This window comes from Cuculus canorus, chromosome 1 (genome assembly GCF_017976375.1).
Source record: "Cuculus canorus isolate bCucCan1 chromosome 1, bCucCan1.pri, whole genome shotgun sequence".
Lineage (NCBI taxonomy): Eukaryota > Metazoa > Chordata > Aves > Cuculiformes > Cuculidae > Cuculus > Cuculus canorus.
In genome coordinates, this window is record NC_071401.1 from 64,178,631 (window position 1) to 64,202,543 (window position 23,913).

The 23,913-nt window shown below is 39.9% G+C and overlaps 1 protein-coding gene across 2 annotated transcripts in view; it reads right to left on the reverse strand.

The window, feature by feature from the left end:
• RGPD4 (RANBP2 like and GRIP domain containing 4) overlaps positions 1-23,556 on the reverse strand; it is a 31,365-nt gene extending 7,809 nt beyond the window's left edge. Inside the window, exons 1-21 of one of the 2 annotated variants that reach the window (XM_054060281.1) lie at positions 23,350-23,556; positions 19,185-19,252; positions 18,592-18,703; positions 17,521-17,673; positions 16,460-16,690; positions 15,901-16,046; positions 14,255-14,447; positions 13,475-13,565; positions 12,390-12,599; positions 11,692-11,870; positions 11,433-11,608; positions 10,997-11,120; positions 10,467-10,628; positions 9,964-10,101; positions 9,729-9,875; positions 9,064-9,246; positions 8,902-8,985; positions 8,260-8,398; positions 7,998-8,095; positions 2,894-7,475; positions 1,782-1,859 (exon numbers count right to left, since the gene is read on the reverse strand). In XM_054060281.1, coding sequence (XP_053916256.1) covers positions 1,782-1,859; positions 2,894-7,475; positions 7,998-8,095; positions 8,260-8,398; positions 8,902-8,985; positions 9,064-9,246; positions 9,729-9,875; positions 9,964-10,101; positions 10,467-10,628; positions 10,997-11,120; positions 11,433-11,608; positions 11,692-11,870; positions 12,390-12,599; positions 13,475-13,565; positions 14,255-14,447; positions 15,901-16,046; positions 16,460-16,690; positions 17,521-17,673; positions 18,592-18,703; positions 19,185-19,252; positions 23,350-23,424 — 7,369 coding nt within the window. In that variant the 5' untranslated portion in view covers positions 23,425-23,556. The remainder of the gene's footprint in view (positions 1-1,781; positions 1,860-2,893; positions 7,476-7,997; positions 8,096-8,259; positions 8,399-8,901; positions 8,986-9,063; positions 9,247-9,728; positions 9,876-9,963; positions 10,102-10,466; positions 10,629-10,996; positions 11,121-11,432; positions 11,609-11,691; positions 11,871-12,389; positions 12,600-13,474; positions 13,566-14,254; positions 14,448-15,900; positions 16,047-16,459; positions 16,691-17,520; positions 17,674-18,591; positions 18,704-19,184; positions 19,253-23,349) is intronic. The other variant, XM_054060289.1, reaches the window with a different exon arrangement.
• Between the last annotated feature and the right edge of the window lie 357 nt (positions 23,557-23,913).

Genomic DNA, 23,913 nt, shown 5'->3' on the forward strand with positions numbered 1-23,913 from the left:
AGGGGAAAAAATCCACACAAACATTGTTAGTACCTGGAAGGAATAAAAAGAACCATGCCATGCACACCAGTTCTTTTCATGAGTGTATTAAATTTTTGTTTCAAATGATAGACCAGGTAGGCTTAACTATGTAGTTAGTCAAAATACTGATATTTTTTTCTCATGCAGGTACTGGTGAGTATCTTCTGGATATAACAGAAGAGCACCAGAAATTAAACCTTAATGTGTGTAACTGATACAGTAAAATGCAACTGACAACTTTGATTCTGAATTGTAAACCACTTATAAAAAGCTCACGACCTGACCACAGAAAAATTAAACTACTTTTGCATGGAGGCGCAGAACTTCTATGAGGTCACATCTATTTTCAATATTGCTCTAGCACAACTCTGAAGCTGCTCCCCAAAAAGATGTTCGCCATCAGAAAGCCTCAGATTGTATTTACACTGCATAGACTTCAAAACCTAATTTGGAAAGGACTTCTAAATGCCATTTGCTATTAAGTCAACACTCAAAGCCATCAAAAACATACCATGAAGACAATCATCAACTGCAAATAAATCACTAAATATATAATCATATACTTTTCTGTTAACTAGGATAACTGAAGAAGAGTCTGAAGCAGCAGAAAGGCATTTTTTTTTAAGCACACACCTCCACCCTTGCACACCTCCAATATAAAAACAGGATCAATCTGAGGTAGCAAAAGGTCTTGCATGTATGCTCTGGGACAGAATACTTAACCACTTCACATTACAGATATTGAATGATGAAAATAAAACTGAACTCTTCATAAACTCCATGCACAGGGATGCCTAAAAACACAGAGCAGCTGTCTTTAGGTCATGCATACAGAAGTTCACTGCTTAAATAAGAACAGCTTCTCTAGAAGTACAATTTTGGGAAAATAGTGTTTGGAATGACATTTTGACACTTTTCAACAATGTAAGACACTAACATTAGAAAACTGTCTCATGCAGACTAGAACAGAAGTTTGCTTTTTAAAATTAAAATGCTGTTGAACTGCTGCCTAAGTTGAGTATGCTTAGAGCAAGCATGCTTGCAAGCAGCACTGTTAGTAGCAACTTGTAATGACATATAATCAACCCATAAGCTGTAATAGTTTTGGTTACAGGTTCTAAATGTGAATGTATTGGTTACTCAGCGAAAGTTTTCTGACCAGCTAAGGTGGGCTTTGTATTGTACATGAAGCACACACACAGAAACAGTACCTGAGGGGCTGGCTTTCTCATTTCTATGCACTTATTTTTTTTAAAAAGCAGCAGTTCATATACTGATAATTGAGAAACTGAATTAAAGATTTCCAACATAGACAGTAGCTACATCCAAGCATTTTACTGGATAACCTGTCCTGAGATCTTCAGGCATATTTAATTGAAGTGGAAGATCTAAGGTACCAAGAGATGTATTGTCTAAAATCAACAGGATTTAACTTCTAAAGAAGAGAGGAGTCTTAGAGATCCAGTGTGCATGTTCAGTAAAATCATGACAGAGAAGCGCAAGGCAGATATCGTCAGAAAACAAGGCAAACAGAAGCCAAAAGCTTAAACAGGGTCATCCATTGTGCTAGCTCATATTAACACACTAAGGGCTCTAAGACACTCTCCAATACACTAGTGAGACACACAATTTTAGAGTATTCTTCCTCAGCATGCATGTTAATTATAAGAATTACTGAGCCAACTGCTTTGCCACAGTTGGGTTTCTGTCCATGCCTGCTAGAGTGTTTTTATCACACGTTCAGTGCAGTATGTAAATACCTTTACTATCAGGTTGCAAGGAAGATGTGCTTGTCCAAAAGGCCATTGGATTAGATTTAAAAAGGCTAAAATTAAATCCTAAAAGAAATAAATTGTTTGGATATAAGTGTTTCCCTGGAATTTAAAAAGGGTAAAATAGACTTATCTATGTTCTGGAAACATTACATAGTCATATTTCACAGTAGGAAACATTCTCTGTTAATACTACACAAGCTTACCCAAGCTATGCAAATAGACTGCAGCTAGCGTCTTCTGCCTTGTCACTTTACTTTAGTTAACAAACAGACCATACACCTTCATAATTCTGAGGCTTGTGTGTAAATTAACAACTATTATCTGATTAAACAGTCTTGCACTGATGGGAAGCAACACAAAGCCTTCAAAGAGAAGTACTCTACCATTAAAATGCTAGCAAATCCCATTCTCGTCCCACAGACATTTCTGCACGTCAGAGTGGTTTATGGTGCAGCCACAACTTCTGCAAGAGTGTCTTGGTCAGACATTGTCAGGAACTGTGCAACTGAGGATGTAATCCCATGATCTCTTTTCAGGCTGAGGAAAGAGGCTATTATCTGGTGTTAAAACTACACATCTGAAACTGCAGAGGCCAATCATTAAGACTTTAAACAAATGTAAAGAGAATAGTTTTAGAACACCCATCTTTTCGACCACAGGAATAACTCAAATTTTAACTGAAGCATACGTTTGCTGTTCTCATACTTTAGCACTCAGAGTAAATGCCCAAGTACATATACTACCTATCCAACTACCTGTTTAAGTCTCAAAAAGCGAGTCCACAGTTCCTTCTTTAAGTGCTTAAGCCCGAGATTCAGGTACAGCATTTCACAAAGCTATAGCTCCTACCCCAAATGGCCTTTTCTCACTAATCAACAAAACTATCCTGCATCACATTATTTCATCTTTAAATGAAAATAATAATGACTTAAAATTCACTTCTTTAATCAAAACACATAAAACCTGAAGATGTGTGTACTCACATTAGAAATGAAAGAAAACTACAAATAAAAACAACAAAGAATAATGACTAGCATAAAGATGACTCCTTAATAAGTTGTGTAGTTGAATAAATTACTTGTCAAATTGACACTAACCTTTTTCCAGAATTCTAAATGAGAAGTTTGAGGGTCCCTCTTGTGTTGAAGTAGGCAAATTGTCTGATTTGCTGTCTAGAGGCTTCTGAATAGCAGCAGAACTTTTTGGTGGTTCAGAGACTTCCAGTTCTTTCTGTGTTGTGTTCTGCGACGTTGGAATATGGTCTTCACTCTTTTTGGGAGGATTAAAGCTGAAGCCAAAGAGAGAACCAGTAGCTGAAGTATTTCCAAATGTGAATGTCTTTGACTTTTCATTACTGAAAATGCTTTTGACAGATTCTGATCCAAACACAAACTTTGGAGGAGAAACCACTGTTTTCGTTGGTATTTCAGAAGTGTTTGACACCTCTGCAACCTCTACAGTCACATCAGAATTAGCATCACCATGGCTGAGGTCAGTTCTTTCTCTGGTAGTTTCTTCTAGTACAGCAACAGCATTTTTACCACATGGAGACTCCTTTGGCGTATTGGCACGAGAAGAAAGAGGTGTTATCAGTGTTTCTCTCTCTTGAGCATGCTTTGCTTCATCAAAAATTTGCTTAAATGAGTCTGCAACATCTTGCAGCTTGAATCGTACAGCTAGAAGTTCTACTTTCCTTTCCCCATCTGCAAAGTCACATGCAGTCCATACCCATGCTCTATCAGATCCTTTCATTTGTTGCATATTCATATCTGGTGTTATTCTGTGATTGGCACAGAGTTTTAATACCTGGTCCCTTCTCATTACTATCCGCACTTGTTTGTTGTCATAGTTCTGTAATATCTTGATATCCCCAATACCCCTCTCTTTCCACTGATTAGCATCTTTGTCATATCTGTACAGCTTAGCTCTATGACTGAAGACAACTTGCTCATTTTCCTCACCACTGGTCACTTCCACAAGGTCAGGCAGAGGTACCACAGGTTCAAAGTACTGTCCATCTCTCTCTTCTTCTTGAGTAACATCAGAATCTTCATCTGTGCCTACTGATGTTCTACTCTGGTTCTGTTTGGCAGGAGATTTGGATGGGCTCAGGGCAGATTTAAAGCTGAAACTAAAACCTGTAGTAGATTCTCCAAACCTAAACAGATTTTTCCTTACAGGACTACTTGTAAGAGGTGATGCATATACAGAACTACTCACACTATCATCCAAGGCTTCTTCACGCAAATCATAGTTATCCCATTCCAAAGTAGGCCCAGTACTTTCAGCATGCGGCTTTATAACCACGTCAGAAGTGCTGCTGGCACAAACAGAGTTCACATTTTCCTCTTCTGACAGTTTAGTTTTGTCATCTGTCAGAAATGTTTTGAGATCTTTTAAGCCACACTTCATTTCTTCTGCTTTCTGTATAAGCTGAGCTGTCCTGCCTGTATCAACAAGCTTATGTGGTGTCTGCAGTGGTATATCTAATAGCAGCCTCTGGCATTCTTCAAACTTCTGTTTGAACTCCTCAGCCTGCTCTGGTGTCTTGAATTTTGCTGCTAGATGTTCCAACTTTGCATCACCATCAGAGAAGTCATTGGCCATCCACATCCATGCTTTGTCTGAGCCAGACAGCTGTTTCAAGTTCATTGTTGTTGTTATCCAGTGATTTGCACACACCTTCAGTACCTGCTCACGCCGCATTAGTATTCTTACTTTACCATTAACTTCATTTTTAAGAATCTTCAGGTTGCCCACCCCACGTTCTTTCCACTGGCTTGTTTCTGGATCAAACCTGAACAGCTTCACTCTTTGGGAGTATAACACTTTCTCATCTTCCTCTCCTGTAAACGGTTCTACTTTTTCAGGCATCTGAACTATAGGTTCAAAGTGGATATCATCACTGTCCTCTGTCTTATACACATCATCATCCTTCTCACTAAGGTCAGCAGATGTGTTTGGTTTTGGATCCTCTTTAGAAACCTGTGAAGAAAACAGCTTTTCACCTGCACCTGAGAAGCCTTTGAAGTTAGGGTCTTTTTTGCCAAATTGGAAGCTTTCCCCAGGAGTCCTTTTTGCAAGCTCGGCAAAAGTAAAAGTGCTGCTATTTTGCCCAAAAACAAAGTCACCTTTCTCCTTGTTTGATGTTTCTTGAAACTGGAATGGAATTCCACTCTCTGATAGTGTTTCCTTTTTGTCTTTTTCATCACTGCTTTTTAAGAAGCCAGTTGTACACTCTTTGGATGGCTCATCTTTCTTAGTGGTATTTTTACTGGACTCCTGTATCCCAAATTTAAATCCACCTGCAGGCACTGGCATTGAAAAGCTAAATCCTTCCTTTGCAGGCTTAATTTCAGTATCAGAAGGAACCTGAAATGTAAATGATGGTGTCTTGCCTTGCTCAGCAGTACCGAACTTAAAGCCCTTTTCTAAGAAATCACACTTAAAGCCTGTTCCCAACTGTCCTCCAGCCGGTTCAGATAATTTACTTTTCAAGCCAAAAGCGGGAGTCGATGAAGCATCACCAGCAGCCTTGTCATGTGGATTTGGTGTTTGGCAGGCTACACAGGCTGGCGAAGAACGTTCATTCCTCACAAGACAAGTAGTACAATCCCACTGTCCTTCCTTTTTAGCAAAAAGCCCTTCAAATCCATTTTTCAGTGGCTTACTTGCATCAGCAATGGTACCAAACTTGGGAGCAAGGGATGCTTGAACAGTAGGTACAGGTACATTTGGTTGACTTTTTGAGTTAGGATTCTGACAAGAACGACAGTTCACGTCTTTTGCTTCATTTTGGACCAGGCACACAGCGCAGTTCCACTGACCTTCTTTTTTAGGAAAAGCAGTTGCCAAGTCTTTTTGAACAGCCTTTGGAGCAATTGCTTGGTCAAATTTAAAGGATACCGCCGTATTAGTTTTGTTTGGATTCTGGCAGTCAGCACACCTGGAGGCACTGGGTTCATTTCTTACTGAACAGACACTGCAGTCCCACTGACCTTCTTTTTTAGCAAAAGCAGATCCAAATTTGTCCTGCACAGTGTTACTACTGGCTTTGGAAGTTGCAGAAGATTCAGTTGATTGGGTGCTATGCATTTCCGAAGTATCTAGATTTGGACTTTGACATGACACACAATTCTTTGCACTTGCTTCATTTGGAACTAAACATACTTTACACACCCACTGATCCTTCTTCAAGAGATGCTGTGCAAACCCACCAGAAGAAGAGGTTTGCGGCGCTTCCTTTCCAAATGAAAAAGGGGTAGGGCCAGATGCAGTCGATGTAGCTGTAAGGCTGCCTTTGCTATCAGATTCACTGCTCACCTCGTCTTTCAGGAACTGAAAGCCAAAGTTCAGGGTCCCAGAAATGGATCTGCTAGGCTCCTTGATATCCTGATTTGTTGTTTCTCTTCCAGTCTCAGTACTCTGAGTCACAGATGTGTCAACAGTTGATCCTAAGGTTTTTAAAATATTCTGTGCCTCTTCAAATTTACTTTTGAAAAGCATTGCTTCCTCAGGTGTTTTAAATCTAATTGCAAGCTGTTCTGGTTTTGGTAACTCATCCGCATAATCCAAAGCATGCCATACAAATGACTTATCCGATCCGGCATTTGGAGTTAATTTCATATCAGTATTTATGTAGTGATTTGCACAGATCTTCAGCACTTGATCCCGTCTCATTAACAGACGGAATTTGCCAGACACTTTATGTTTCAGTATTTTCACATTTCCAATACCCCTTTCTTTCCATTCTTTAGATTCTGCATCAAAACGAAACAGCTTGGCTCTGTTGCAGAAGAATTCCTCTTCATCTTCCTCACCTGTCTTTACTTCAATCTTGTCAGGGAGTGGCACCACAGGATCAAAATGAGGACCATCATCATCCTCATCTCCACCATGGGTGCTTCCTCCCTCTGTTTCATGACTTCTATTAGCTAAATCGGAATTTGAAGTCGTGAAAACTGGCTTGCTTGGTTCTTGGACACTAAACATATCGCTCTTCTCAAAACTCAGGCTTTTGTGTGCATTTTGTCCCACGCTTTCTCTGAAAGAGATGCCTGGAATATGTTTATTGCCAAAATTAAAGACATTTCTTTGACTATTTGTGTGATCATTAACTGCTTTTTGTTCAACATATCTATCATCCTGTAAACGTTTATCAGATGTCAGAAGACCCAAGAGGCTTTCACTGTTATTAAAAGCTGCATTACCAGGCTGTGTTGGAACTTGAAGAGAAGAAAAGGTAAAATCTCCATCATTAGATTTGAAGTTAGTGTTGAATTTAAAAGTTGTTGGCTGACTTGACTGTGCTGGTGTTGGCAGAGATGTTTTTGATCCTTCTGCTGTTCCAGGCTGGCCAAATTTAGGCTTCGTAAATTCTACCACTTTTGAATCTGCAGGCTTTAAAGTTGGTGGTGGGACTGAGGGCTTTGTGAAATAGCCCGGTCCAGGTAATGGTGGATCTGTGCTTGCCTGTGGAACGCTGTAATTGTAGTAATCATCACCCCCACGAGGAGAAATGAGTCCAGTAGCAGGAGAATCAAAACGCAGAGGTGTGCCATATATTTCTTGAGAAAACATACAAGCAGAAGTGTTTTGCAGAGGTGGTGTATGCATCGGTTGTTGATAAGCATATATATGTTGCTGAGGCGCAAGTCGGTTCATGCCATAGACAGGAGCCTTAAACAAAAAAAGCAGAAAACAATTGCTTGCTTTTTGCTCTATGGTAATATAGAGGACAAAATCTTACTGTGCTGAAGCCCACATGAAATACTCTTAAAAGCAGGGCATACTTTCATACAAGGTTAAATCTAAAGTAGTCTTAAGTTAAACTGATTAGTTTAAATCTTAAAAGACATCTGAAAATAAGCATTGAAAAAGAGGCACAAGATGATTGAGTAGTTTATGAGAGAAAAAAAAAGTCTTGAACATCCCATTCTCATTCTTCAGACTACTTCAGGGAAAACCAAATGTCACACAACCTGTGGGGGACATGTACTAACATATAATGGACATTTTTTGCTGACTTTTCCTTGCAGATCTCATATCCCAAAAATCAGGCAGCAAGATATCAGCTTATCCCTAGCAGTTTATGAAATACTATATAAGGAACTGCAATTTCATCCAACTACACGCAGAAACAGAAGCAGTAATTTTCAGTGTATCATTGGAAATAGCTTAAGGAGATAGATTAGTTCTAACCTTTGTTGGCGTTACACTGGTTGCGGCAGTTCTGAGAAGATACTGAGAGTTATAGGCAGGCGACTGGCTGTAGTAAACAGATGGGCCAGTGGTAGCAACTGAAAAGGGAACACCAGAAAAACAGTTTACACTTGTCATTGCTGTTTCAAATGGACTCTCCTCAGCAATCAGTTTTGTGAATCATTAAAACCTTTCTGCAGTATTTTCTAAAACCTTATTTGGTTTAGCTAAGAGTGTAGATAAAAATTCAGAGCCAACTTACCTGTTAACGGAGCTTCATGAAGATTCTGTGCTCTCTGATAACCCTCTGACATTGTATCTGTTCCGTAGCTTTCAGCAGGCCAGCGATGAGATGATGCATTTGAGTTGGAATTATTCAGTTTCATTTCTTGCATTTCGTTCTGTCAAGGCAGCGTGCCAAGCAAGAGTGTTAACTATGTACTATCTAAGAGTTTGTAGAAGAAAACATAAGGAACGATCCCTATCCTTTTTCTATTTAAAAGCATGTTCAAGCTCGGGAAAAAATTAATAAATCATGAGGCATCTGCCAAAATCATCCAAGATCTGCCCATGCAGTACAAAGTACTAAGCTTGGGTTCTAAAGCCAAAAATAAAAAAATAAAGCCAAGAGGATGAGAACCAAGCCGATGAATGCAGAACTCTTTCTGCATGCAGTCCTCAGAAAGGATCCCTCTGCACCTCTGCTCAAGTTCCAAACAAGGGTTTTTAAGCAAAAAGATTTACTCTTGCACTCAGTTTAGGCAGATATGTAGAGAAGATAACTCCACTGATTTAGGTAGTAGTCTAGGAACTCTAAGGCCCATGCTATTGTCACAAAGTCTTTACGATAACTACAATAAGAGGCCAACTGCTCTTCACTGAATACAGTGACAAAATTGTTTACCTTTAAAGCTTCCACTTGCTGACAGATCATTTGAAGCATAGATCTGTGATCTTCAGCCCAGTGAGGAGGAGTTTTAGGAGAAAACTAGAAAAAAGTTAATTGAATCTAGTGAATTTTTATTCAAACATAACAATTCTGTGAAATAATTGCTGTCTAATATACCTTGTAGCTCTTAGCTGGTGAAAGAGAGAATGTAGTTGGTGATGGAGTGGAATGTTTCATCTCTGAATCTACAACTCGTGACACACCATTTCTGAAGGCAGGACTTCTCTCATCATCATTCTCGCCAAGTTCCTGGACCACGGTATCTAGCATTTCCTTCACAGTTTCAATAGATACTGGCAGCTAGAAAGTTATTTGAAACATGAGTCATGATGGCAATTCTCCCTCAGCACAAGACCTGCTACACTCAGAGTTCCGAAAGAAAAATTCACAAGGCTTTCATTACACAAATACTGGGGGTTTTTTTCCAGCAAAGTTCTAAATCTCTTAAGATTCAAGTATGAAAACAATTCACACAAACATCTACTTTTAAAAATAATCAATCTCTTTAAAAAAGACAGTGTCAAAACCTATTTGTTTACATTACAGCTTTCATCCACAGAGTAGCCAGAATATTGTGTGACCTGGTAGGTTACGAAGTTACTCAGAATTTATCAACTCACTGATGTTAAAGTTTTTTGTCTTGAGCAAAGAAATAAGTTTGACTTGCCTTAATACAAAGCCTGGTCTAGAAGCTCCATCATAAATACAATAATTTCATTTTGGAACACTAACTAAAGGCACTGCACCTCCTGAAAGAAGTTTTTAAAACAAGAATCACTTACTTTCTCAATTACTGATATATCCGAGAGGCTTTCCTCAATAATCATCATTAAATAATGCTTGCTCTTAAGAAGATAAGTTTTGTGTTCTTCTTGTTCTTCCAGCAGCATGGCATCCTTTTCAATCTCTTCTGCCTTTCTTTGGAAGATCTAAAGAACAGGATGCAGATTAATTAGGATCAGTCAGAAGTCAACTGAATAAAGCAAAGCATTACAGTAATGCACTTTATAGCCTTACCACAGCAAGATTCCAGTACGAAATCACATTTTTAATAGCTTCAAATGCTAATAAAGCATCATCAGTTTTGCCATCAACTGCATCCAACATCGCAAATGCAATATGTGCCTCCTCTTCATATGCTGCAACCTGGAGGACCTACAAAGAAAGTTAAAGACAACTCATACCATTATTGACATACCATATGTCAATAATGAAATGACACATTTGTTATTATTTTTCTTCCTATAATAGAGGAAAAATACTTTTTAAAGCAAGTTGGTACTAAAGCATTCAGTGCCTTCCAACAATATACACTTGTAAAGGTAAGAATAAAGTTGTAAGGAGAGATTTTTTGCCTCCTTTATAAGACACTGATGCTGATACTACCAAATCTCATCATTAACAGCCTAATTGTAATAACAAACAACATGAGTTGTAGAATGCAGAGAAAAATCCAACAACTACATAGGTTTCCGACACAGACCCTCTCTTACTTCAACCTTGGCTTGATCAATCTGTACCTGAATATCTACACTATGGAAGTGTTTGAAGAGAGGGTCAGTAGGTTCAGGTATGCTCCTCTTCTTTTTGATAGCTTCCAGCATAGGCAAAACTTTCTTCCAGTAGCAGACACTTCGTCCAATGTATTCCCTCTGGTCATAGAAGGAGTTAAGGCTAATGCCCTGGTGAAAAGAAAGGAATAAAAGCACACGTTACGTTAACAAATTTGAATCAAAATTCTCTTGATAGATATCCTTCTCCTGTTCTCTTGAAAAGTTGCAAGAGTGCTTCTCTGACAGTTGAGATAAACCTCTAGGGGTTTCTCTCAAGAGCTACATAAACTAACGTGTGTAGAAAATTACACTACAGTTTAAGACAGTACTTTAAAGAGTGACTAGAGCAAATAATTTGCCTGACAAAATAAACAACAGTTCTTAATAAGATATTCTCATCTGATTCTTTTTTTCCTCCCTCAGTCTGTTCATAGTTTTGAAAATAAGACAGAGACAGCCCCCCAGCTTCTACACACTTAAAAATAATCTCAGCTTACCGTTTTTTGCAGGCTTTTTGCCCAGTGTATAATTAAGGCAGGTTGAAGGCCATGCTTCTCCAGTGTTCGCAGAGTACTTATTCCATGCTGTACAATAAGCCTCAATTTTGCTGCTGTTCCTAGTCTGAATATCAGAAGAAGCATTCATTGATTAGCATTCTTTATTTATCATCTGTTCACATCATTTGCTTGATGAATACAACCCGCAGTTTTAGTCCTAACCTGCCTCTAGTTTAGAAATGCATTGTTAGAAACAGAAGTACCATTTTTTTAAATCTTTCTAGTGTATCAAGTCCCCACCACAAAGCTTCGACATCTACAACACGTAAAAAAAAGAAATTTAATTTTACAAGAATCTACTAGGACCAATCCAAACTGCCGCAGCAGAAGCTGCCAGAAGGCCTAGTCAAACATTTCCAAACTGAAAGAGCCTTACGTTGCTTTTCTCTGAATAAGAGTACAAACGGCATCCCACCAGGATCCTTGCTTTTCAGTATAGAGCTGTTTGCACACCAGCAACGGTAAGAATTGAGGTTGATGTGTGCTGCAGTGCGAATTAAACTTCTCTTGCAATTGTAAGTTGCTAGTGAATACCACTCCAAGTAGAAACACCTGTTTTTGTAACAATAAATAAATAAATAAAAGGTATGAAACACCAAAAAATTTACATTTAAGAACTTGGAAAGTTTACTTACTTCAAGGTCCAAAAGGCAAATGGATTCAGGAGCATCTGTCTCGCGTCTTGATGTTTCTTGGGGCAAGTGAAAAAGCTGTTTTAACCATTTGCGCATTGGAGGTAAGACTGACATAGAGTTCCACTGCAAGCCAAGCCACACAAGATGCTGGAGACTGCCATTGTGCATTCGAACAGCACCTATGCAAAAACAAAGTTGGATGCAGACGTCAACTTCCTACAAGTCAGTGAGACTTGTTGTATCTGATCAGAGTTGGTTTTCACATTTCGCTCTGTCAGAGCAGCCAAAGATACTTTGCAGATCAATGAGATCAAGATTCCAACTTTTGCTTATGAAGCACTACAAACTTCAAATTAGCCAAGCATATCAAAGTCTACAGTTCATCCTAGTGCTCAAAGGCATTAACCCCTTCACTTTCTGAAGGGGTGACTCTCAGATTTCCTTTCACTTTCATCCTCACCATATTCAGTCCAATAGGTGATTATTTTTAGCAAAACTACTCAATTTCTCCAAAAATCTTTAAGGAATTATTCAAGAAGCACTTCTTTACTTTGCAATGAAGTTTAACTCTTGCGTAGGACATTAGGGCAGCTTTGGGCAGCTATTCCAGGCATTTGTCCTTTGTTGCAATATGAAGTATTCGTAGAAGAGCTTCTGGAACAAAGTTTTCTTGAGTTTCAGAAATTAACATCTCTTACCAATATCATATTTATTAAGTTCCATTTGCACTGGTGCTTGTGCACTGACACTTCCAATATCATCCGTGCCAATAAAAGATCTCTCTCTAGAAGCTCCACTCTCAAAAAGACTATCGAACAATGTAAATGAACCACTCTTGTTTGCAAAAGATTCCACAATCTCTTTAAAGAAGTCTTGCTTGCCATGGCTTAAGTTCAGCAGCATATGACCTAGGACACAAAAATATAACTTCATATGAATAAAGCAGAGAGCATAAAGAAAGTAATGTTCAATACATTGGACTGTTCTCGCTACCGAAGGCTGGATGGGAATCAGGATTTCCCCTTATGAAACCTTCAGATCTTTAAGTTATGTTCTCCCTGTAATTAGGTCAGTGGTTCAGCACAAAGGCTTTTCAAACTTTTAGTGACAACAATCTCAAAGCATTTGTAAATCCAGTTATTTGGGAAAACAAAGCCACATTCTTATTATTACTGTTCTATTGGCATTGCAACTGTCCTTAAAATAAGTAGCTGTAACAGAAGTAGAATTCTGTCAGAAATCCATTCTGAAACAATGGAGCCTGATGTTCAGTGGGTTTGTTTGCTTTTATCTAGATCCTGCAAGAGTCTGTAGACTGAAAAGCTGTCTATACTTAGCAGCAAAAAAAGCAAAGCTAACCAATACTTGAAAGGATGGAAGGACAGAGAAACAGTAACAATATTTTCTTTTCCTCTTGGGGCTAGCAATACTTGCAAAATAGTATCAGCAGGCAGAAGCCATTTCCAGTAGATTAAGAGACAATACAAGTTGAATTCTATCTTGGTGTACAGGAGAGGCAAATGGAGGGAAAAACACACACTTGGACGGACAGGAAAAAAAAAGAGAACACACTCTACTAGCATGCTAAGAAGAGGACAAAAGCTTCGTGTCAGGATCAAACTACTAGTTTGTTTCACATATGTAGTAAAAATCCAGGTTTTACTGCATATTGAAGTACTAATGCTACATTTCAAGATAACGAATGTGTTCTTTAACAAACCACTTGGCTCTCAAAGTAATTAACCCTAATGCTAAAATGGAACTATGCAGTTATTTTCATTACCAGACTGGCTTTTTCGATCACAGGCCAACATTTCTAGCATGTCTTGTCCAGTTTGATCCCCCTTTATTACTTTCGACTTCGGTTTAGGAACCTGGTGATATAAGGAGAGAATTGTTACAGCTTTTCCATGATAAGAGCAGATCATTTAAATTAGTCTTAAGAATGAGGAAACAAGGTGCTGCTTAACTTTAGAAAACTATAGAAAAAATATACAGTTCATTTTGCAGGTACTATGTCACATGTCTTGAGGCGAGAGTGTAGGGAAACCTTGAGGTGGACAATTATAGCTATTCCAAGTAACATTAAGTGTGCACAAGTGTAAGTAACACCTGGAATGCAAGCACTGGTATAAAAAAGACAACCAATTTGACCTCATAAGGCAAAGAATTAAGCTTGAGTTTTTAGTTCTGCTGTCTACAAATAAGTATAAGAGAACTATTCAGTTCATCCTCTTCTCTCCCTATAGCAATAAGCCTAATAATTAACATGTGTGTTCAGCTGTGTTACCGAAATGGGAACTTACTGTAGAAAATAAATTCACTAGCCTTTCAGAATCACGTTACTTAAAGAGAACAGTTAAAGACACACTTTTATCTTATTCATGTAATTTAAAACTTTTTAAAGACTTGTGAAAGAATAGGGTTTGGTGAGCAAGGACGGAGCTTTTGCTTAGGCACTCAAACACTAGTCCATCTCAGGAACACAAGATTTGAACACATGTACAGCAAGAACATTTCAAGAACTGAATCAACTAAATGCATAAATTGAAAAATTACTTACCTGGAAACTTATCAGATAACACAATGCTGCTAGTTCAGACACAACTCTCCACTGCGCCTCACTGTGTTGGGCCATTTTCAGCAGCAAAGTTCCAGCATGCATGTACAACTGCCCTTTCATTTCCACAAAGGTATGACACAACTCATCAGCCCCATTCACATGTGGTTTCATTGACTGAAGTAGACGGTCAAAACTAAAATGCAGAGAAGATTCATTCTAAACAAGAGCCCCGGTAAAAGCCATGGCAGATGGTTTTGGCTGATGCTATTTAACTGTGAATCAAGTCAACTTCATGAGTCAACGGTTAGTACTGTGTTGCTTAAGCCTGAGTTGCACTAGGAAGTACAGTGACGGTCTCAAACTCCCAAAGCACTCAACTTGTTTTACTTAAGTATAACGTATTAGACATTACCTAGATATTAGAGCACATCTCTGCACAGCTGCCTTCAAACTTTTTCCCAAACCATTTTCACCATTTTCCCAAACCACATGAATAAACTTGTTCACTACTGCAGATTTAGAGACATGCAGGAGGCACTTCTCTACTTCATTTATCAGAAAGGCCCAAAATACAGCTAGACAGACTCTTCAAAAATAGAAGGTACTGTACATAACTGAGTAGCCGTAGGCTAGTACCCAAGCCCCCCTCAGAAGAGGCTTTCCAGAGAACAGTTAAGACACTTTCAATTACCCGACAAAACCATAATGGCTGTTAGCACTGCCATTATTCTGGAAGTGCCTCAAATCTCATCACTCTGAAAGGCTCCAATAAAATGGCAGCAAAAAACCGAAGGCAATTTTGGTAAATGTCAGAGGAGATAAAGAAAATAAAAAATATTTGGATATTAAGTATTCCTCATCCATTGTCTGTATTACTTCACATACTCATTCAAGATTAACAGACTGAAGAATATTGTTTTACAAGACAATATAACAGCCACTGCATACTTGAGGAACAACGGTTAAATCAATAAAGGCAAGCAAGAAAGGGAAGACAAGGGAAAGGAAGGAACACAAATCTTAATCAATATATCGACTACAAACTTTTTTGTACCATTCTAAGTGTGCCACAAATCATATGCCTTGACGTCAGCTGGCTTAGTTGGCCCTGCAACATCATCAGTTTTCCCTGAAGGAGAGTGCTCCTACTGCAGCTGGCTACCTCTTTCCCAATTACACTACATGTCTAAAACTCCTAATTATTCCATTATGCATTGTGTTAATTCAGAACAAAATGGCAAAGACAAAAGTGATACATAAAAAACAGGTTTGGGTTTTGGAGGTTTTTGTTGTTGTTGTTTTCTTTAATTGTCTGGGAATTTGGATTAGTCAATTCCTGAAGTACAGAACAATATTCTCTTACTGAAGGCAAAGAAGGTACAAAGTTAAGAGACCCCAGATATATATGAATGAGTCTTCTCCATGGCTGTGTGCTCCCTATTCAAACAAGGCCTGCATTTCTGTCAAAAGATAGCTTAGGGTTGCAATCCAGGAAGAACCATTCTTAGTGGCTGGTACAGAGAATCTTTTCTCCCATCCACAAACAAGTTAAGCAGAGAAACAGAAGCTTTGTAAGTGTTCTGCAACTCGGGAAAAAAATGAACAATTCTAAGGTTTCTTTTTTCACAAATAAGTTAAAACAGTACCTTTCAAGTGCCTCTCTGCTTTCCTGAACATCTCTAGAAGAAAGTTTCATTTTGACAAAGCTGGAATAGGCCAGCAGATGATCCTTCTTGATAGCTCTCCAGTTATTTTTATCAGACTCCAAGTCTTGTGCAGATTCCAGATATGCCTGTAGAAGAAAGTTCATCACAGGATAAGGAACAGTCATCCTTTCATTAAGGCAAAGTCAGTACTTCGCCAAACCATCTTAGCAGCATTTACTGCATAATCCAGTTTCACAGGTGAGACCTTCACATATTCTTTGGCAGCAAAGTTCCAGGGGACTGTTTGCCTGAGCAATTTTATCCCTAATGGAACTGCTGTAACTAACTCAGCTTTTGAAGTTAGAAACTCAATATGTCTGTAAGGCTTAATTTTAGGGAGAAAATTCCAATTTTAAAAAAAATAAGTATTTTTCAATTCTACTGGTTTTATCAGACCTGCAGTTGAAGGAGTTAAACCACTTGAGAAATAGCTGTTGGAGTAATGACACTAACAGACCAGTTAAAAATATATAGACAGAGTCAAAATATGATTAAACACCTCATATGTCTCTACAACACACGAACACCATTCCACGCTTGACTGCAAAGGTATTTTCTTCTCTGCCTCTTGACAATGAAGGACAGCATCTCTTAATCTATTTTGTGAACGGTAAAGTGCAACTAGTCTGACGTTTAAGTAGACATCATCTGGTCTTGCACAAAGCTCTGCTTGAATCAAGTCAAAAAGCTCATTCTGTCCATCTTCACCTTTACAATCCAATAACTTCTCCTGTTAAACAAGAAGACAATAGGTTAATATTTAATTTCCCACATAAGTCTTTTCAGCAACTACAGCACCAGTTTTGTTTCTTCCAATACACAGATGACATTACTCAAATTACACTAGTAGTGTAGTATCAGGTATTGTATCAAGTTTGATGAAATGCTCAAATACTTTAAAATGGAGATAACTATGATAGAAGAAAATCCTCAGAATTTGCATCTTACAAATTTTAAGTAATGCTCATTACACCATTTGGTTCAATGACAGTATACCCTGCCATAGCCTACTCTGCTTAAAAAAAAAGAACTCTTAAAACGTACATGCAGTTGCTGCCTCCCTACACAAAAATAATATACCTGTGCACAAGTGAAATAGCATGACTGAAAGTATTTACATCATATTTGAGAATTACAGCATTTCTCACATTCTGCAGAGTTGATTATTATATAGATTATTTAAAAAAAAAAAATAAAATAAAGCAGCATAGGACAAAAAAGCCTGAGTTCACAGGCCTGCCACATTCCTCCCAGTCACACAGTAGAAAGATCAAGTAGTGCCTATCTAGTCTTTATTTCTCAGATATGGTAACTAAAAGTTTCTTGGCGTTTTTTAAGAGGGTTAAGCTTGAAACATTCGAAAGGAAAAAGCCTGTACCTGCAGCTTTCTTGAAAGCAATAGAAAAATGTCAGACTGCAAAGAAATTAACATCTAACAGTTGTAATACTAAAGATTCTAAAACAATTTAGCCATGAAGAACTTTGCATGATGTGACTTGCAATCCAGTCAGATGCCGAAAGTTTCTTTAAGCCACAGAACAAAAGTGGTTTGGAATTTACCTTCAACCTGTAAACAGAAGGACTCCCAGGAAAAAGCTTAGCGGCTCTCTCAACCCAGTATTTTGCTCTTCCATCAGTAGTGTCGTTACTGCATAACAACTCTGCAATCTTCAGTACAAGATCTTTCTGTGTCGGGTTCAACTCCACAGAACGCTAATGTTCCCCATGCACACATAGGAGGAAAAAAATGAAGTAACTTCATCTTATGATCCACACGGAACAAGAAAAGCATCCCCCCACAAACAGACCCAGCTATTCAAATTAGATCTACTGATATGAAAATATTTTAAAAAGTCTTTCTAAATGCTGCTACTAGTTTACAACACCCAGACAACTGCTGGAATTCAGAAAAACGTAAGAGAAATAGCGCAAAAGCCAGCTCCTCTGCACCTACCACTAGCTATTGCTATAGACAGACAGCAGGACTGCAAGGACCTCTAGTCTAGCCAGACGCGGACACTTAAAAATACTTAAGACACATAGCTTAAGAAGTGTGATAGCACCTCATGGAGTTGTGTTGGTAATCAGACTTCTGGGCACAATTTCACTCCCCAATACCAAAACAAAGACATCCTGATTGGGAATGCAACATTTCCATGCTTGCCTAATTAAATTAGATTTGGCCACCCCTTCTGCCCCAGTACCCACCAAAACCAACCAACCAAAAACCACAGACTAGGCCTACAGTCTTCTAGAAGCAACTATATTCCTGTCATTATAACAATTCACATTAAGGAATTCTACGACAGTAACAGATCCTTAGCCCAAAAGGCAATGTAAGACATGGCAAGAATCTAACAAGTAGGTAGCACAGAGATCAAGTTCAGAACAAAACCAAAAGAAGTAACTTAAAAATATACTACAGAAGCAAATGATATCAAGTTAAGAATCTCCTCCACAGTACTTCATATGCTTTTCATTGTCAGTATGCATAAATAATACAATTTTCCCAGAAACGAGTCTTCTTCTACATTCTTGAGAATGTAGAAGAGAATGCCCGTCACAGAAGGATTTTACAAGTCCATTTACAAAGCAATAAAGCAAGACATTAGGGGTCAGTGTAGTACTTACCTTGTAACACCCAACGGCTTTTTCTATGTTATCTTCAGTTTCATAAATTCGTCCAAGAAATCTATGTGCTTTGGGATCTCTCTCCTGTATGTTAAGGTATGCAGATACATACCTATGGAGAGGAAAAAAGTCGGTTACTCAATGAATATTTTCCAATAGTACTCTCCTTCCCCAAGCTATAACAACCTAATCTGCTATATATAGCAAGTATAGGTGTATTTTGTTATAGATATTTTGCCCGGACCTTAAAGCAAGAAGCAACACTATTGTACATGTACAGACGCTACTGACTTGCCAGCAAATATTTCCGTTTATTAAAAAAAAGCAGTACTTAACTTCCCCCTCGCCCCGCATTGTATTATGTAGTTCTTACCATTTCTGCTATTTCAACCAGATAAGTTTTTCAGTACCACACAATCTTCTTTTTTAGTCGTTGTTTTATAAAAATTTAAGTAGCGGTCAATACCAACACTTACTGCTACTTTAAAATAGCATGGTAGTGATTTTGGTTTCTCTAGTCTACTTCATATACATTTAGTTTTTCTCTCACACTTCAGAGAACAGTAAAACAAACATACATCAATGTATGTTACCTCTTAGCAAGTTCATATTCTTTTATTTCAAAATACAGCTTAGCAAAGAGGAATCCTTTTATCGATTTCTGCGGGAGAAAAAAAACACAACAGATACAGTTTAGACATACGGTACTTTTAAAATATTTCAAGAGTGATTCTTCAGCAATGCATAACACTTTCAAGTGACTGAATTGACAGCTAGTTAATGGCTCAAATCCACTCCTTGTATTTAAGAGTTTGTTTTTGAAAGATGTAGTATTAAGAACGAAAAGAGTAGAGTTTTTCCTATAATTGGCAAAGGCTACGAGGCAAAGTAAAAATTACAAATGAAGCAAGCAAAAAGCCCCTATAAATGTGGCATTTCATAAACACTTCTGATTAAAGAGAGTGGAAGACTGGGGTAAGCTATATTTAATCTCTTTTGTTGCAATGTAGCAAGGAAAAAAATAGTTATACAAACCAAGACAGATCCTTCACCTAGCCCTGAGTATACTCTCATAAGACACTACCATTTAAATATACCTGAGGAAAAAACAATTTATACCCAAATCACTCTCAGTTTGGGTAAGAAATGAATTTATGCAGTAGTTTATTTCCACTGTTGTCAGCCTAAGATATGCACACCCTACAAGTGAAACATCTCCAAAGGTATCTTCTGGAGGGCTGAACAAGGAAGCAAAAAAGACAAACCAAAATAACACAGAGAGAGCAGGCAGAGGGAAAGATGGCATAAGCATGGACTGGAGGTAAAAAGTAAAAGGAATGAGCTAAATAACTAAGTCACAAGCAAAACCTCAAGGCAGAAGTAAACCAGATGGAAATCTAAAGCCTGAGCTCCCAGTATCAGTTCAAAAGCAGACTGCTTGCAAACCAAAAAATACTGGCACTAGCTAAATCTACGACTCCAAACAAGCATGTACACTTTGAATTCACTTGAACTACTAGTTTCCCTCACTCTCCCATCCCCACTATTCATGCAAAACTTTCAACAGTGGCTTAGAATGAAAGCAGGCCTCCTAATATAGTTTAAGTTTCCAGTCTGTCTTTTATAAGTATGTTATAAAAAGAAAACACTAAAATATGTCAGGAGTCAAGTCACACTTTGCATCTCCTTTTAGACATGAATGAAAACAAATCTCAAATAAATGCTTTGCAGCCTTATAAGCACCTCCCCCTCGTCCCCCCGCCAAATCAACACAAGAAAATAGACAACTATTTCAACCATTGACACAGTTACTCCTAAGCTTTAAGCAAAATCAGAGAAACAAACAAAACTAAATACGCACCAGGTGGCCTTAAGCATAACAGAAGGAGATGAAATCTTTCAGCAACCAGACCTAGTGGAAAATGTCCCTACCCATGGCAAGAGGGTTGGAAATGGGTGATAAATAATTTAAGGTCCTTTTCTTTGATTCTTCAATTTTATTTTTGTTGTTGTTGAGTTTAATATTAATATAAAAAAATTTACAAGCATCTCCAGTTCGTTCAGGGACATACTTCACATTGTCTGCCCTAAACTACATCCAAGCCAATTAAAGTCACAAGACAATTTTTTTGCTGCTTGGGAAGGTATAAATGATGACAAAGTACACAGGCCCTGCATAAAGACCCTACTGCATAATGGGGAACATGGGTAAATTCACGCTACAAAACACACTGCTGAATATTCTACCTCCACAACAAAAAAATCAATTCAGAGCAGAAGGACAGGATCTTTCAGGACTAAATAGCTCCCATGAACTGCATCAGACTGCTCCCTGCGACCCATATACCACTTTCCACATATGATGGAAAACGGTAACCAATTAGGAAGGGTTCCTTTTCCTTCTGACCAGTTACTAAAAGAGTAAGCAAATTATTTTCTTCCAGTCCTGTTATTTAGCAAAGCAGTCATACAGAAAAGAATACAGGGAGACCTTACAGAAATCTTCCAGTACTTAAAAGGGGCCTACAGGAAAGATGGAGAGTGGCTCTTTATCAAGGACAGGATGAGAGGTAATGGCTTCAAGCTAAAAGAGGGGAGATTTAGATTAGATATTAGGAAGATGTTATTTCCTGTGAGAGTGGTGAGGCACTGGAACAGGTTGGCCAGAGAAGTCATGGAAGCCCTATCCCTGAAGGTGTTCAAGGCCAGGCTGGATGAGGCTTTGAGCAACCCGATCCAGTGGAAGGTGTTGTTGCCTATAGAAGGGGAGCTGGAACTGGATGGGCTTTAAGATCCCCTCCAACTCAAACCATTCTATGATTCTATGACTAACCACGTAGCAAGGAACAGAAACCTCAAAGTATCTTGAATATTCCCTATTTCAGTTCCTTATTCTTCTAAAAAAGAGAAACTTGGGAACTACACTTCCAGAAAGTTGAAGAATTCTGCAGTTTTACTTAGAGAGCTGGTGGCTCTTTAAAGTTACACTAGAACTTACCAGGTGTTAAAAGGCAGGTGCGCAGCTCTGGTAAACCACTGTTCCTAGTTACAGAAAGCACCTCCAGTAAGTGAGACCCCACACTCTTCCTCACAGCAGCTTCCCTTATCTCACTCGAAGAAACCTCAAGTTTGAGATACAGTCTCACTCAAAACCACATACAGATACAAGAAGTAGCTACTATCACAAAAAGTCGAATATTTTTGATTTAAGCTAAAGTACAGTTAAGTTTCATTTAAGTAATTTTATTACTTGGATTTTAGGCAGAATGCCCCTCTAAGAGCATGTTTTCTTTAAAACAGCATTTTTCCAGACACTCTTCGTTCTTCAGAGATGATAATGTCATGTGAAGTGTGATCTGAGCTGAACAGAGGAGTCTGCTTCTGTAATCATCTCTGTTTGGAGTTTCTCCCCATCTCAAATGCAAGGTCAGGCAGAGAGCTGGAGCCAGCTCCAAATTAGCAAAAGATCTGACTGTTGTGAAATTCATAACAACATTAAGGAGGAATTTCTTCACGACGAGGGTGGTGAGGCACTGGCACAGGTTACCCAGGAAAGCTGTGGATGCCCCGTTCCTGGAGGTGTTCAAGACCAAAACTATTATCATAGAATCATATAATAGTCGGAACTGGATGATCTTTAAGGCCCCTTTCAACCTTACCTATTATCACAGAATCATAGAATAGTTTGGATTAGAACGGACCTTAAAGATCACCCAGTTCCAACCCCCCTGGCCATGGGCAGGGACATCCCACCAGATCAGGCTGCCTAATGCCCCATCCAACCTGTCCTTGAACACTTCCTGGGATGGGGCATCCACAGCTTCCCTACACAACCTGTGCCAGTGCCTCACCATTCTCATAGCGAAGCAATTCCTCCTTATGCCTAGTGTAAATCTGCCCCTCTCCAGTTCCTAACCATTCCCCATCATCCTAACTACAAGCATTTGTGATCAGTCCCTCTCCAGCTTTCCTGCAGCCCCTTCAGGTGCTGGAAGGTCGCTGTAAAACCTCCTCAGAGCCTTCTCTTCTCCCGGCTGAATAACCCCAACTCCCTCAGCCTGTCCTCGTAGCGAAGGTGCTCCAGCCCTCTGATGATCTTTATAGCCCTCCTCTGGACTATTCCAAAAGCTCCATATCCTTCTTATGTTGAGGATTCCAGAACCAGACACAGTATTCCAGATGAGGTCTCACACGAGAGGAACAGAGGGGCAGGATCACCTCCCTCGACCTGCAGGCCACACTTCTTTTGATGCAGCCCAGGATACGATTGGCCTTCTGGGCTGCGAGTGTACACTGCCAGCTCATGTCAAGCTTCTCATCGACCAGCATCCCCAAGTTCTTCTCTGCAGGGCTGCTCTCAATCATATCATTCCCCCATCATGTACCGAAATCGGGGACTGTCCCAACCCAGGAGTACGGCCTTGCTCTTTGCCTTGTGGAGCCAAGGATGAAGGATTTTCGCTTTCTAAAACTCCAAAACGAGCCTTGGGAGAGTTGATTTGCCGGCATTTTCGCTGTCAAGCCGGGCTCACATGGGCTCAGACACACCCACTGAGCCTCCACAGCTCCCTTTTCCCCCTTGACCAGCGAGGACGAGGCGGGGCAGAGCTCGGCCTCCACCGAGGCCGCTCCCGGCGCGCGAGGGGGGGATCAGGCCCGGGGAGCGCGGGCGGCCGCCACAAGGCGCCCCGGTTACAAGGAAGGGGCGGAGGAGGGAAAGGCGGGAAGGGAAAGGCGTTCCCGGGCCTCAGCGCTCACCTCTCTGGGGGAAGGCAGCATGGTCTGCACGAAAGCGACGTACCGGTCCACTTCGGGCTTAGTGCGCCTCATCATGGCCGCCGCGCCCCCGGCGGGCGGAGCGGGCCCGGCGCGCGCGGCGAGGGGAAAAGGGGGCGCGAGGAGGCCCCCGCGCAGCTAACGCAACCTCTCCGGCCCCTGCGCACAGTGCGCGCCCCGCCCACCGCCCGCGGAGCAGGACGGGAAGGAGGAGGGGAGGTCTTGGTTTGGAATCCGCTCTCTGCGCGTGCGCAGAGGTCCGCGCATGCGCTGTCCGCAGGCCGGGGTTTGGGGCGGGGAGCAGCGCTCGTTGAGGGCTGTGCGAGGAGGGGCTGAGGCCGGAGCGGGCGGGGAGAGGGGCGGGAGGGGAATGTGGGAATGATACCGAAAACGCTGGCAAATAAACTCTCCCAAGACTCGTTTTGGAGTTCTAGCGAGGGAGCATCCTTCATCAGGGCTGGGCAACGCGCGGGAGCGATCTCATTCGATCCTGTGCAGCGAGACGAGCTGGAGACAGAATGGATTTCCCACTGACATTAATATGTC